Here is a 14,847-nt window from a genome sequence, read left to right as displayed (position 1 = left end):
TTAAAAATCACTTGACATTTGAATGGAAACATGGCTATGGCTGTTGTGAAGCCACCTTCTCAGCTTAGTGTCACATCCTAAACAAACACACCTGTTATTGCCGTTTTTTTCTTCCTGCTGTTTGCTGTCAACAGCAAACACTCATCATCACCAGAGCAACAGGTGGGCTGCACCTGCTGTCAGGAGATTACTGAATCAGGTTCGTAGTAAATACCCAAGAGGGCAAACCCAACAAATATGTATTCTAGCAAGGGTTATGAAATTAATATTTGTTTTAGCCAATTCCTGTCAACCATGGCAACCATTTTATTTCTTTTGGACATTTGAGATTTGTTATTTTGATGCAAATGGCCAATCACAGTAGTTTCACATGTGGGCATCTTCCACATATTTTGGATGTCCCAAAACCACTACTAATAGATCAGGCTGACCTCAACTCTTAAACATATTCATATCAAAGTCTATATCAGATATACTGCTCCATTCTTGTTTGAAGCTTTTACTGTCTGTTTTGTACTGTCTGTGTTGGCATAATTAATCTTAGTATCAAATATATTTCAAGCAAGCAATAAGCACTTTAGCTCATCAGTGAGAAATCCTGGGTTTGAATCCACTTTCCTTGGCCTTTCTGTATAGAGTTTTCATATTCTTTCTGTGCCTGTGTGAGTTTCTTCTAGGTTCTTTCAGGTTTGGTTACATGGAAAGTTCAGAAAATTGTTTTTTTCTGCCAATATATCTCCTGCTGGGCTCAGGAACAAAAGTTTATTTGACATGCATACCTTTTCTCCTTCAGTTTAATTGAAACTCCAAATATGCCCGTAGGTGTAAATTTGAATATCATAATACATTTTGTAAGTTTTGTCAGAAAATTGTAAACTCTGCAAAGGTGTAAACGAGGGCTCTTGGTCCTCAACGTGTCTTTCTGAATTTTTATAATTAAATTGAATTAATCATTTTCCCAGTCACAGTTAAAGTCAGTGTCATTCCTTTCCTTTATAATCTCTGCACAATGGACTTCTGCTGGGAAATAACCATAGACACTTGGTTCTCTATATGTTGGAGTTTGTGGCAACAACTCAAAATTGTTTTGCTAAAAACATAAGTAAAAACATCACCAGAAGCAAAAGAGTGCTGTCAAACCCCAGCAAATCAATAGTTCTATTTGTCCTGTTTCAGCATTTTTTTAAAAGCTGCACTAATCAATATTTAATATTATTAATGGGGGGGAAACATATTATATGTAAGAGGTTGCTCATTGTGATGAACCCACAGCAAATTATCCTCAAGGCGAAGTAAGGATGCAGAGTATAAAGAATGACAATATTCTCTTTACCCAGGAGACCTGTGTTCATGTCCCACGTGAAACCAAAACACAACATTGTTATTTGAAGTAACTTCTATGTCATTCTCATCTACAAAATGACCAAACCTTCAGTAGTACATTTATTTAACTTTTTTTTAACTATGTTTTACACCTAACCATGCATTTTTTGTATTCCTAACCTTAAATAAGTAGTTTTGGTGCTTCAACTCAACCAATTTCCTGGATGCTGATGTTGATTTGTCATACCAACGAAACAAAACTACGATTTCCAGTTGCATCACGTGACACCATTGGGCCCAGAGGGACTTGTACATCAGTAAAGAAACATCTGAAAATCATTGGTTAATTTTTTTTAAAGGTCTTCAGTGCGCATGTTAATTTGGCTCAATCTATAGGCTCAATAGATGCAGAAGGGCAGCAGATTATGATGATTTTTGACTTATTTACAGGAGTCAAAGTTTTTAGGCTTCATGCGTCACTGAGCAACTTTAAAAGAGAATAAGCAGAGCCCTGCCCCAAACACTGTATCCAGTTCTCTTTATACATCCATGGTCTGAGGCTGATGCTGTGTTGTTTTCCTGCCACCGGTATGGGTGCAAATTTAGGAAAAGCTCCTGTGGGTCTTATTAGAGGGTAGGACTAAACAACCAGTATGTGGCTGTATGGTCTGGAGGACTTTCTGGATTCTGCTGGTTCCTGCAGCTCTACAGAGTTTTAGCAACTTAATTACAGTTCTTAGGCAAATCTAGGGAAATTCAACCACCCTCTTCTCCCTGACAGTGACAAAGTCCATCGGCACATTTACAGTGTTCAAAGATGCTGCAATGGATATGTTCATGCAAATTAATTCTCCTGAACATTTGGCGTGTCACGAATTTATTGTGGGCAGTTATATTTGAATTGTAAGCATGAGACTGTCCTCATAGAACAAGAGCTGCTGTTCTTTCTTGTTTCCAATTGGCTGAAAACGAATATTTTTATGAGTTTTTGAGGGCAATGACCTCAATACTTCCCTATAATGAATCAGCAGGAAGAAAAAAAACGGCATGTGTTTGTTTAGGATGTGACACTAAGCTGAGAAAGTGGCTTCACAGCAGCCATAGCCATGTTTCCATTCAAATGTCAAGTGAATTTGAAGCAAAAATTTTTGCAAAAAAGTAATACCAATTAAAGCCCATTTACAATTGTAACCAAGACAACAAAGGTCTGATAATGTTAACAGCAGGCTTATTTAAACCCTAAACATTTCCTCAACCTGTAGTGATATGTGGACCGATTCTTTACACAGAATAAATTCCTAAAAGTTGCTTTTTGCAAAATATGTTTCTCTGTGGCATTGTACTACAGTAACAACAAAAGTAGCAAAAAATAATAATAATAATTTGACTGTACACTTCCTTCACAGCATAAAACAGCAGACAAACAAAGTTAGAGACTAGCTTAAGACAAAAGTGGAGCCAAATAGGGGTCAAAGGAGACAAAAAAGGGCTAATTGATACAACTTATGTTGCTCCGTGTCTGTTAGATGTGCAAATACAGAACTGTAAAAAACTTATTTTACCCATTTGCCATACCTTTTAAAGCAATAATTAGACAGTGTTACAGCTTGTTGTACTGCCCCCACGTGGCCAAAACTCTCAGTGATCACAGGCTTAAAACATATAATTCTGAGGTTAATGAAATTATATTTCAAATAATGTTAAGCCAGCCAACTCAAAACATAATTAGTTCTGCTAAAGAGTTGTTATTAATGCTTGAGATTGCACAATCTGAGGAAAGAATGAGACAAATCATATAATGTCCTCAAAAAATGTCTGAAACCACACATCAGAGCAGGGAGGTGTCTCTGGCAGTACTCTCAGGGATATGGTACAAACACTAATGAAGTCATGGTTGTGAATAAAATAGCCTGGTTGTTGTGAATGAAATGTTAAATTGGTGTCTCAGTCATTAAAAGTGGAAAGAGAGAAACATGAGTCATGCAGCCTCGGGCACAATCAACGCTTCCTGCTCCTCCATCTCTGTCTCTGCTGACGGACCGGAAACAAGCGATCAATGCAGTGAACAAGGATAACTCCAGCATAGGATTAAGAATACAATATCTGCTACAGCAGCAGCAGCCAATTGTCCGTCCATATTATGTATGAACACTCATCCTTTGCATTGTTACAGTGGTTGCGTAACAGCTGATATGATATCACATTGTGGCTGCTGGGTGCATTATTGATAAGCTAAACACAGAGTGGAATTGCATATTTGTGCAGCTTCACCATATTTATATTTCGTAGTAAACTTTTTGGGTTTCACTCAGTATTAGAAGTCGAGAGTAATCTGTTTGCTTTGCAGTGTTTGTGTTGTCTTACGGATTCCATTTACTGACCAACATATCTCACCAACATATTTTTTTCCCCAAAAATTAACTTCAACGTAATTATTCCTTTAAATATCAGTTTAATTATGATGCTGCTAGAGTTTTAGTGACCAGACAGACAATGATAAATGTTTTGTCATTAAGTGGTGGACGCTGAGGGGCAGGTAAGAACTATATGGCACTGCATTATGTTTCCTCAATTTTAAAGCTACCCTAAAGAGTTCTTCATCATGTTTTCTTCCTTTTAAAGGCCATGCATCTAGTTGTCTTCCCTGGAGAGCACTGCATTTTTTTTCTTTACTGGAAGGCTACCATAAAAGGTACTGCCTCTTCTTTTTTTCCACTGGAAAGTCACCAGATTGCACTGCATCTCGTTTTCTCCCCCGGAAAGGTACCATCGAGGGCCCTGCACCTTGTTTCCTTTACTGCAAGGGCACCCTAGAGGGCACTGCATGCTGTATTCTTCACTGGAATTTCACCCAAGAGAGCACTCCCTCACTGGAAGGCCATAGGAGTCACTTCATCTTGTTTTCTTCACTGGAAGGGCACCCTAGAGGGCACTGCATCTCATTTATCCATCATGGGGTTATCCAACAGGGAGCTTTTGTTGCATACTACAAACATGCCATCAAGGGGATTGGCCAGCCACTCTTTTCTCTCCCTGTGTCCACTAGTGATTATAAAACGTTGTATTATGTAGCCTTTGTATATATATATATATATATGTATATCAATTTTAAATAAAACAACCCTGTACGGCAACCTTATTTTTATTGTGTAGCGATTGTTACTAATGACATGACCTGATTCCCAACTCAGGAAATTGCCATTTCCCTCCCAATAATTGCCTGGTTACAGCTGGTTATGAAAAAAAATCTGTCCATTGAGTCCTCAGTCCCTGCAAAAAGTCAAACTTTCAAAGTGAAAAACATGACTTTTCTATGGGTGGGAGGTTCACCGCTGCTTCAATATTGCTGCAGAAAGAATAACAAGGTCGTTAAACACCAGCAGGTTTTGTTTTCTTGATCATTTACGTCAGAAAGGACGGACTGAGTCACCAAGTTTAAATGCAAGAAAGAAGCTATTCTGTGGTGCTAATGGAAGTTATACATGCAGTTACTGCTTATCTACATGGAATAATGAACAAAGCAATGTACTCAAATTTGCTGAGTGACTGAAGCCCATCATTGCTTTTATTTAAAGTTGAATTAATTCCTTCAGGCTGTAATCCAGTACAGATCTCCAACAAAGTGTTTGTTCTGAATAAAAGAAACCTAATGCCACACCAAAATAATGATTATATAATTCAGTGCATTCTCTCGTATATGACCTTGTCTATAAGTAATCTATTACTTTATCAGTAACGACCCCTCGCAGCGCTGCTGCTTGCTGTTGTTGTTGACTTTTCGAGGCATATTTTGCCCAGCAACTTTTACGGGATGACTCACCCAAGGCAGCTGTTACGCATGACAAAAAGAAAAAATCAAAGGATAAGGTGGAGCGAGCAGATGGCAGGAGTCAGATAAAAAGGTGTTTGGCGGGGGGAGCGACTATTTGCGACTGGGAAAGGGCCACATGCTGCCGCGCATCGGGACCATGCAGACCACCTCCAGGCTGCTCAGCGGGGCGCTCCTATGCGCACTGCTGCTTCTCTCCAGTGCCGCTGGAGCCGAAGTGTTTGACACCGAGTCCGAAGAGGAGCTGAGCCCCAGAGCCCTGCGGGACTTCTATCCCAAGGGTCCGAACCTGACGAGCGAGAAGCAGCTGGTAAGATTTTATATAAACGATTTTCGAAAAGGGGAAAGTTTTATTTTATTGTAATCAAATAGCATTATTTTTCTTCAATGTTGCTATGATGTGTTTGGAATGTAATAAATATGGACACTGAACTCAACTCTGACCACCTTAAACCAAATTAAATTCAGAAATGCATTAATTTAAGATTTAAGAAGAGTTCTTCTGTGCAGATATTTGACATTTTATCTAATAAAGTTGTGTAAATTGAGACAAATTATGCAACTGTTAGGCTCTGCATAACTTTAATTTATATTATTAAATAACATTGCAAAAGTAGCTATTTATTTTTATTTGCATATTTTTTGCATTTCTGTGAACCCATTTTCTTTTTGTGTGTCCGCCTATTTATTTACTGTTGTTTTAATGTGCTTCCAGCTCGGAGCTCTCCAAGAAGTTCTTGAAAAGCTGCAGGCTAAACGACTACCTTTATGGGAAAAGAAATTTGGCCAAGTCCCAACGGTATTGCAGTCTACATGCACATAATAGTGATTGATATTGTATTGATGCATGTTGCAGCAGGGAGAAATGAAAGTGTTGTTGCTTCTCCCTCAGTGTGATGTCGGGGAGCAGTGCGCAGTGAGGAAAGGCGCGCGGATCGGAAAGATGTGCGACTGTCCCCGGGGAGCTTTCTGCAACTTTTTCCTGCTGAAGTGCTTATGAGCCTCGCTGGATTTGAATGTAGCATTGAGATGGGGGAAGAGAGGAAAAACTGTCACTCGATTCCTTTGTAATTACTGTCATATTTTTTATGATGCAGATGGGGGGCAGCTGGGGCGACTGCCCAACCCTTACGAAAAAGAACTATAGTAGTTCTATGATATTGTATCAAAGAAAAAATATAATGATATTATCGTGATGGACAGGAGAGTACTATAAAGACCCATAAGGTTAAATATTCAGAACCACTTTATGTCCGTAGGAAACTCACAGGATCGTTCTCGTGATGTAGCTTATAAATAACTCACAAAGCACTATAATAAACTCACCTGGAGCCACATACACACTGTAAAGTCTTAACAGCAATATTATGGGAATATTATAGTGATTCTTCGTCTGGGCAAATCCAAAATCTGTCTTTTGAACTTGAACTATTTTGTTTCAGATGATTGTTTGTGTATGAAATCATGATGATAATAATAAACATCATTATTGTTTTGTAAAGCAGTGGAGTGAAGGGGTATTCTTTTTATGTAAAAACACAATCACTTGTATAACGCGCATGTTTGGACTTTTTTAAAATCTTGTTAAAGGGACGGTTCACCACAAAAATGTATTATCAAGATTGTTTTGGTGTGAGTTGCAGAGTGTTGGAGATATCAGCTGGAGAGATGTCTTTTCTTAAATATAAATGCAATAGATGACACGTTGCTTGTTGCACAAAAATACATTTGAAAAATTCAACATTAATGTCTCTTTCCAGAAATTGTGACCTGATAACTCAAGATAATCCACAGACCTTGTTGTGAGCAGTTTCATATAGAAACTATTTACTTTCTATTATAGCTTCTACATGAAACTCCCTAGAACAACGTTTGAAACATTGAAAGAAACATTGCTGTTGAGTTTTTTAAAATGTATTTTTGGTGTTTTGAGCAGCACAAACTAAGTGCCATAATATTATGAAAAGGCAGACATTTCTATGGCTGATATCTGCCACCCTCTGCAAGCAAAACAATCTAGATAGATAGCACTGGAGATGGGAGAAAAAAATGTATTTGTGATTTTAGGGCGAACAGCCCCCATAAGGAGCTCAGTCAATATTTGAACAATGACGTGAATGTGACTGCGCTCTGTGACGTCAGACCTCCCCGGGGTGTCTGCTAGGCTGCTCCACTGTCAACAACAAGGGGAGGGGGGCTTAAAATTAAATCCAAATTCTGCTGCAGAGGATGTGGTTATGAGCCAGAGAGTGACTGTCACATCTCCATCATACTGTCATGCCGAGCCTCCTGTGGAGCAGCTCCAGGCTGCTGATCACAACATGTGCATGAAAGAAGATACATTATATTTTCACTTGTAACAGAGTAATTGTTTTATTATTACTTGTACAGCTGTGGCTCAGGAGGTAGAGTGGGTGATCCTTTAGTTGGTGTTTCAATTCCTGACTCCTCCTGTCTACATGCAAGACTCTGTGATGAAGTATTCAGATCCTTTACTTCAGAAAAAGTACTAATACCACACTGTGAAATTACTCCACTACAAGTAAAAGTCCTGCATTGAAATCCATACTTAAGTAAAAGTACAAAAGTATGAGCATCAAAATGTACTTTAAGTATCTAAAAAGTAAAAGTACTCATTATGCAGAATGGACCTATTCAAATTGCTATCTATATTCCAAATACATTATTGGCCTGAAAAGTAACTAAAGCAGGCAGCTAAATGTAGTGGAGTAAAAAGTTCAATATTTACCTCTAAAATGTAGTAAATTGGCTACATAAATGAAAATATTCAAGTGAAGCACAAGTACCTCAAAGTTTTACTTATGTATAGTCCTTAGTGAATGTACTTAGTTACATTCCACCACTGGTTATGTCATCTGTGTATCAAAGTGTGCGTGGATGAGAGGGAAATTTCAAAGTGCATTGCCTGGTAAGGTAGAAAGTTGCTATACAGACTATTTACAATTCATTTTATTCTGTGCAACAAAGTAAATGATCCGAATACTTGTTCCATCAGCTCCGTGCATCCACCCTCTGTCATCACTTTACATTGAGCTGTTTACTTCTCATCATAGCGTATAATTATTAGTGCCACACAGACACTAAAAACCCTTCAGTATTCAAATAATACCATCATCACTGAACATTTGCAGATAATTGCTTCCCTCTAACCATATTGTTGTGGACTCCTCACTGATGTTTCAGTTGACTCGCAATTCAAGCTCGCTTTTTTTTTGGCAGCATCATTATATTCCACATCACTGTGCTCATCTCGTATCCACCCTGTGCTACCTGTCAGCAGTCATCAATAATGCAGAAGAGACAAATACAAAATGTTGACTTAGTCCATTCTTGCTTGCTTGGCTTTGTGTGTGTGTGTGTGTGTGTGTGTGTGTGTGTGTACACACCTGGGGAAATCAAAATAAAGACAGAGTGTCGTTCATAGTTTATGTTGTCGATCAAACTAATCACACATTGTCCTGATTGTTCTCTTATTTCCAGGGAAAGCTATTTAACTGCCATGTGGAGGGACTTCCGGGGTTTAAAACATGAAGCACAGATTATTCAGTGAGGTTTCTCTCTGGTATTAGGTTCACTCATTGTAAATTATCTCTTACCTGACATTATCTCAAGTGATCATGTATAAAATTGTATAGTCTCTTAAATGTCAGAGCAGACAGATAATTGTAGGGCGTGACTTTGAAAATGTAGGGTTTTCTAAAGTAATTTTTGCTGTGCTCAGCTGGCATTCACCAATCCAACACTTTCTCAGCAAATACTGCTCATTCTTGGCCCCTAAAGCACTGTTTCCCAATCCTCTCCTGAAGTACCACTTGTCTTGCATGTTTGAGGTATCTCCTACCTCCACCACCACTGAATCAAATGATCAACTTGTTATGAACATTGCTTGATAACATGCTGATCATTTGATCACCTGTGCTAGAGCAGGAGGAGAGGACTGAGAAATGCAAACCCGGAGGATAAGTCCAACTTGTTTGGTGTCCTAAGTAATAAAATCTTGAAATCTCACAGATTGTCGTGCATTTTAGTACATTCATGCTTAACTGAAGATAAAGCTTTCACTATGTGGACACAATGTGAGCTGTCCTAATTTTTTTTAATCGGGCAAATTGTCAGCTGTTCTGAGGGGGGGGGGGGTTTGCAATAAAATTCCCTTTTAAGATAAATAAATCGTAACGACATTGTCATCAACCTCAGCTGTAGTCACCTGTTGCTCAGACTGCCCTTACCCCAAGAAATTTCCCCATATGATATTTGTACGGCAGCTTACGGGCCACAGTTTAATTTATTGTTAGGCAGTGCCCCCTAGTGGCTGAAGTAATTATGACAGAAGCCATGGTGGACGTTACAGGTGTAAAAGGTTACAGAGTGTAAAAGTCAAAGCAGAAGCAACGATAACCTCCAAGTCTGAAAAGCGAAGCCAATGTAGAAGTGCCTTAAAGCTGCATTCTTTCTTATAGCCAGCAGGGGTCGACTCCACTGGTTGCAAAAATAAGTCAAATTGTAAAGAAGTCTATGAAAAAATGTTCACACATTAGCTCAGTAAACATTCTCATAATAAGATAATGGTCTCAATCAGTCTATAGTTTTCTTCAATACAACATAATAATTTTGTAAATTATAGTCACATTTAGAGTAAAATAATAAATAATAAAGTAGGGGATAAAGCAGGGTTAGTTTAGGGCTGGACTAAAGTATTATTTAAAGGTTGGCACCAACCCATCAAACACTAATGTTGTGGGTTTTAACAACCATTGTTGCCTCTGGCAAATGCACTGCTTAAATCTTTGAATATATTTGTAAAATCCGAAACTCTCTCTATTCTTTTTATGCGTCATGTGATTTGCAACGTGAGGAGAAGAAAAGCTTTCTGTTTGCTATCTTGTTAAATCTTAACCAATCTTCATTTTTGCATTTAAAATTCATATGAGGGATTGAATGCATATATATAATGTATATTGTTACTACTTTTTTTTTAATTTTTTTTTTTAACATAAAACACTTTCAAAAATCACTGTAAACATTCATGGTGGATTGGCCGACAACAAGGCTGTTTATCTTAGTTCCTGAACGGCAATACTTTCTCCAGACAGCCAGGATTTGCTATTGATTCCTCAAGGGAGTTAGCTCCAATTCAGATAAAGATTGCATGTGTGGAAAAAGGCTTTTTTTCAAACAGTGAGACAGTTCAAACCTGCAGCAATCACCCAACAGGAGAAATGTTTGTTTATGTGTGATAATTTGACAGAGAGGTAACGAATTACCCATGGAGATGTCACGAATGTGAAAGAGCGAAAGAGGCAGAGGATGATTGTGAGCGTGATAGATGGAGACACTGAGTGGGTGACAAATGATACAGTCTGAAACTGAGATTGCTCTCTGTGAATGACATTGTTGGGTGTAAACCGCTCAATACATCAACACCAGACAATGCTTCAGGCAGTGAAGTTGATTTAGAACTGTCTGAGCAGTACTATGTGAACACATGCACACAGAGTTCTACCTGCTTTTTACTTTACACTTCATTCAGTACAAACCTCAAATTGATGGCTGTGACTTATCACTGCACAAGAAAGAGGCAAATAAATGAATGAAAAAGAAGAGAGCTTGTGCATCTTTGTGCCCTAGTTGCTAAGATTTATATAATATAATTGCAATGTTTGTCGTTCAAACCTCTCTTTCTAAGTAAAATTGCTAAAATACAATTATAAATAAAAGAGATCAGAGCCCAGTCTCACGTCCAGTGGAAAACTGTAAACATAACCTGTATATCACCGAATGCCACAAAGTACCAAAAAGCATTACAGTACCGCAAGTGTTATACAGCCTTCCAAAAAGTACCATTGACCATCACAAACCATATCAGTCAGTACTACAGAGTAGCACAATTAATCACAAGCTAACACAAAGTACCACAAACCATCACAATGAGTACTGCAAAATGCCCTCAAACTACCAAATACAAACAAAATGTAATGAAAGATATTTATTAAAAACCCCACACAATTTATCACAATGTGTGGGCCAAAATGCCAAAATAGTGGAAAGTGATAGAAAGTGTACCAAAATCCACATCTGTTGTGGTACCTTTTGGGGCACATCTATAATTCAAACATTGACAAACTGATGAAATGTTGCTATGTCATGAATAACAGAAATGCAACAAATGTCTATAAAACTTTCCAAAACAGATTACATTACACCACTAAACATAAAAGCAAGTAAACCACAGGAAACTACCCCCCCCCCCCCCCCCCCCCCCCCCCCACACACACACACACACACACACACACACACACACAATGTTAAGGATGTATTTTAAATAACCACAAGTATTAACTCTACCACTGCCGAGCCCCTTAAGGACTAGTGGCAGACATAGACATAATAAGGATCTTTATTATTATTATTTGCTAAAAATCTTTATTATGTATGTATGACCATTGACTGTTTCAATATATGAAAATGAGTTTTTTGTCCCAGAGTCACCAAGATAAATATTGAACCCATTTTCCACAGGACACTTTTGACTCTTTTGAACATTTGATTGCAAAATTGCATTTTTCTGAAGAGTAAATTAACTGATTGAGACTGTCGCTCTTTGGTGCTTACTCTCGCGAGATTTCACAACAGAAGATGGCTTGGGTTACTAAAAGTCTCGTGAGACTAAGTCCATACAGTTCACGAACGTCCGAGCAAATTTTTCTTGATGCTAAATGTGACAGTCAGTTGTGGAACTCTCTAATGTTAGCAAAAATAATATTTAAATAAATATTTCGAATATATTTAACACAATACTTCCAAAGGAGTGGCGGGAGAGACAACTTTGGCCCCGCCATTCAAACTGATATCTAACCGTTAACGGCCGGGCCAATTAACGGGTTGGATAGGATGACTGACATCCGGCACAAGTCACGAAACTCAGATTAAACTGTCAAACTAGGCAATACTTGAAGAAAGACTCCTTGATGTCAGTTTGTTTGCTTTAATGACAGCAATGTGGAAGCCCTGCAGGCACAACAACACAACATAAGTGAATGCTGTTTACATAAGCAAATGCAAAATACAAATCACTAACTCAACATGAACATTGTAAGACAAACATACTTACATGAATTAAATGATCACATGCTAAATATGGAACACAGAAATGTGGGTGTCTGACATGTAAGCAGACATTCCCCAAAATGGCTGGCACTAACTCTTACCTAACATTGTAGCAAAACTAATACTGCACTGCCCCTAGTGGACAGGAGGTAGGCAAAACCCTTAAATACTGATCAAATGTAAATCAAGCTTGTGTTACTATGTTGCTTACTTCTCGCCTCAAATGTTGTCAAAAACACATTTTAATGTATTGCTTACCTGTAATTTGAGAAAGTTCGTCAGCCGGCCGCCATGTTTGTTCTGCGTCAAAACGGACCAAGCACTGCCCATAGCTTCAGCTTGGATTTATCACCTGGCGTACGTCACAGACTTCACTGCTCCGATTGGTTGGGGTTCATGTTGCGTTGCTCTGATTGGTTGTAGGTCAGAGGAATCTCTCTGTATACACTTCGCTGAAAGATTAAAATGAACTGAGAGGTACTAATTCTAATAAGTCTAACTGGGGATTTCCACCGGGCGCGTTACAGCCGCGGAACGGCTCCACCGCGGTTTTGCTCCGTCTTCTGCCCGGCGTCAATTCACACCGGGCGCGTTACAGCCGCGGAAAGACAGCATAGAGAGCCAGCCGTATACACGCGAGATAACGAGAACACGCGATAACCGCGAGATCCCGTGATTAACTGTGTGTATAAAGTAAAAAACAACAACAACCAACAGCTTACTTTGCTTCACTGACGTGGAAGATCTGTTGATCTGACCATCTATCCTTATAATAACAATATGTTATGTCATAAATGATTGTATGATGTCCACTTCAACAATCAGTCTCTTGTCGTCCGTGTCGCCGATCCTCTGAGACCCTTTGATTGATTGATTGCTGATCTGGTGCCTCGGTCATAACATAATGTTGATGTGAAGTAGTTTTAGGCTTCATGAACTGCGTATTGTGTTTTATTTTGAAAGGGGTGGAAGTGTATTACGTTGATTCTGAGTCGGACTTCCTGTCTGGTGCGATCTGCTCTGTTGAGATTTACGCGGTTTAGCAGTGGCTCGCGGACAAAATAGAAGTCCTACCTAATGCTCGCGGAGAGCCGCGGCTGAGACGTTGCTGTAACGTTCCGCAGCGCGCCCGGTGGAAATGCTCTCATTGATTAGAGTGGCAGCGATTTGCAACGGCGACCGCGGCGCTGCCGTTCCGCGGCTGTAACGCGCCCGGTGGAAATCAGGCTTAAGTCTGGTGATGCCAGGCTATCATAAAGAACAATACTACCAAAATACTACAAAGTTCCATTAGGTTTACGAAAATATGTCCCATGTTACTGCAAGGTAATGTACCATAAAATAATAATATCTACTACAAAATATCACAACTATGACTTTTACTCTTGCTTCTTACTGAGTCTAACTGTGTTTTTTCTATTTGTCTATTTATTGTCATTTACTGTTTTAGTCTGACTTTTAATAGTGCTTTATTTATTTGCATATGTCTAATTATTTACTTATTTGACTTTAACTAGGTTTTATAATCATTTATAATCATTTGATTATTATAAATCAGATCAAATCAATCAAATAAAAATTACTTTATTTATCCCCGAGGAGAAATTCAGTTAGTCTGGTAACTCTGGAAGAATGAGACAGCCTGATGGCTGTAGGAGCGAAGTATCTTTTGTATCTCTCCGTCCTGCAATGGAGAGAGAGGAGCCGTCCACTGCTGTTTTTTTTGGTCCATAAAGGTTTTGTGTAGAGGATGATCTGGGTATTTCAGGATGACCTGGAACATGTTGACAGGTCATCTCTCCACCACCTCCTCCAGTGTGTCCAACCTGGCTCCAACCACAGAACCAGCTCTTTAGACCAGTCTGTCCAACCGCCTTGATCTCTGTGTCTGATGCTGCCTCCCCAGCAGACTGCAGCATAAAACAACACACTAGCAACTGTTAGAAAAATAGCTTGAGGAAACCTTGAAAAATGAATAATCTGACTCCAACACCAAAAATCCTCACCTATCTTTTCTGCGCAGATCTTTGATGGGGAATGATGAGCAGGAGACGTCCAAATTCTCAATTTAACATAATTTTATTACAATATGTCAAGAAATGTGCAATACAGAGATCCCTGGGTTCACTCTCCATGTCCCTGATACACACAGACAGGTTTCAGTTCATGAAGTCTGAACCCCGTCTCTCTCCCTTCGAACCCATTAAATACTAACAATTGTTTACTAAACATGATGGTAGATTTCTTCCAGGAAGCTCCGCCGCTGAATCGCCAGTCTTAATCAATACAGGGACACGTCATGCCACCGGGCAACAATCTTGCTGCCCGGAACAAGGCCGTGCCCTGACCTGCTAACAAACTTGTTATGACAAACATTCTGCCTTGTTATGTTCTACAGAGATATAACAGGAGCCAAAAGATTTTCAGTGTGTTATTTTAAAGTCTAAAAAATATAAAACGGACAACAATATTCTTTGTGATTATAGAATCTTAATCAGTTTAAGCAAATGGAATATATGTAATTAAAGTAATCACAGTTTCTAAATCAACATTAACACACAAACATA

At 38.9% G+C, this 14,847-nt stretch overlaps 1 protein-coding gene across 1 annotated transcript; it reads left to right on the top strand.

Moving 5' to 3' along the window:
- Positions 1-5,243: 5,243 nt before the first annotated feature.
- On the top strand, positions 5,244-6,473 carry cart3 (cocaine- and amphetamine-regulated transcript 3). Its single transcript, XM_059354233.1, has 3 exons — positions 5,244-5,462; positions 5,868-5,951; positions 6,045-6,473. The coding sequence occupies exons 1-3, from the start codon at positions 5,271-5,273 to the stop codon at positions 6,150-6,152; spliced, it is 384 nt and encodes a 127-aa protein (XP_059210216.1). The 5' UTR covers positions 5,244-5,270; the 3' UTR covers positions 6,153-6,473.
- Positions 6,474-14,847: the final 8,374 nt, after the last annotated feature.

The sequence above is a fragment of the Centropristis striata genome, chromosome 2, assembly GCF_030273125.1.
Source record: "Centropristis striata isolate RG_2023a ecotype Rhode Island chromosome 2, C.striata_1.0, whole genome shotgun sequence".
Lineage (NCBI taxonomy): Eukaryota > Metazoa > Chordata > Actinopteri > Perciformes > Serranidae > Centropristis > Centropristis striata.
This window is presented reverse-complemented; position numbering and strand designations above follow the sequence as displayed.

What these genes read in the sequence shown, in the direction of transcription:
- cart3 (XM_059354233.1), top strand. Translation starts at nt 5,271, where the DNA reads ATGCTGCCGCGCATCGGGACCATGCAGACCACCTCCAGGCTGCTCAGC. An exon ending in TGACGAGCGAGAAGCAGCTG is followed by an intron (nt 5,463 to 5,867) that starts GTAAGATTTTAT and finishes ATGTGCTTCCAG; the next exon opens with CTCGGAGCTCTCCAAGAAGT. An exon ending in AATTTGGCCAAGTCCCAACG is followed by an intron (nt 5,952 to 6,044) that starts GTATTGCAGTCT and finishes CTTCTCCCTCAG; the next exon opens with TGTGATGTCGGGGAGCAGTG.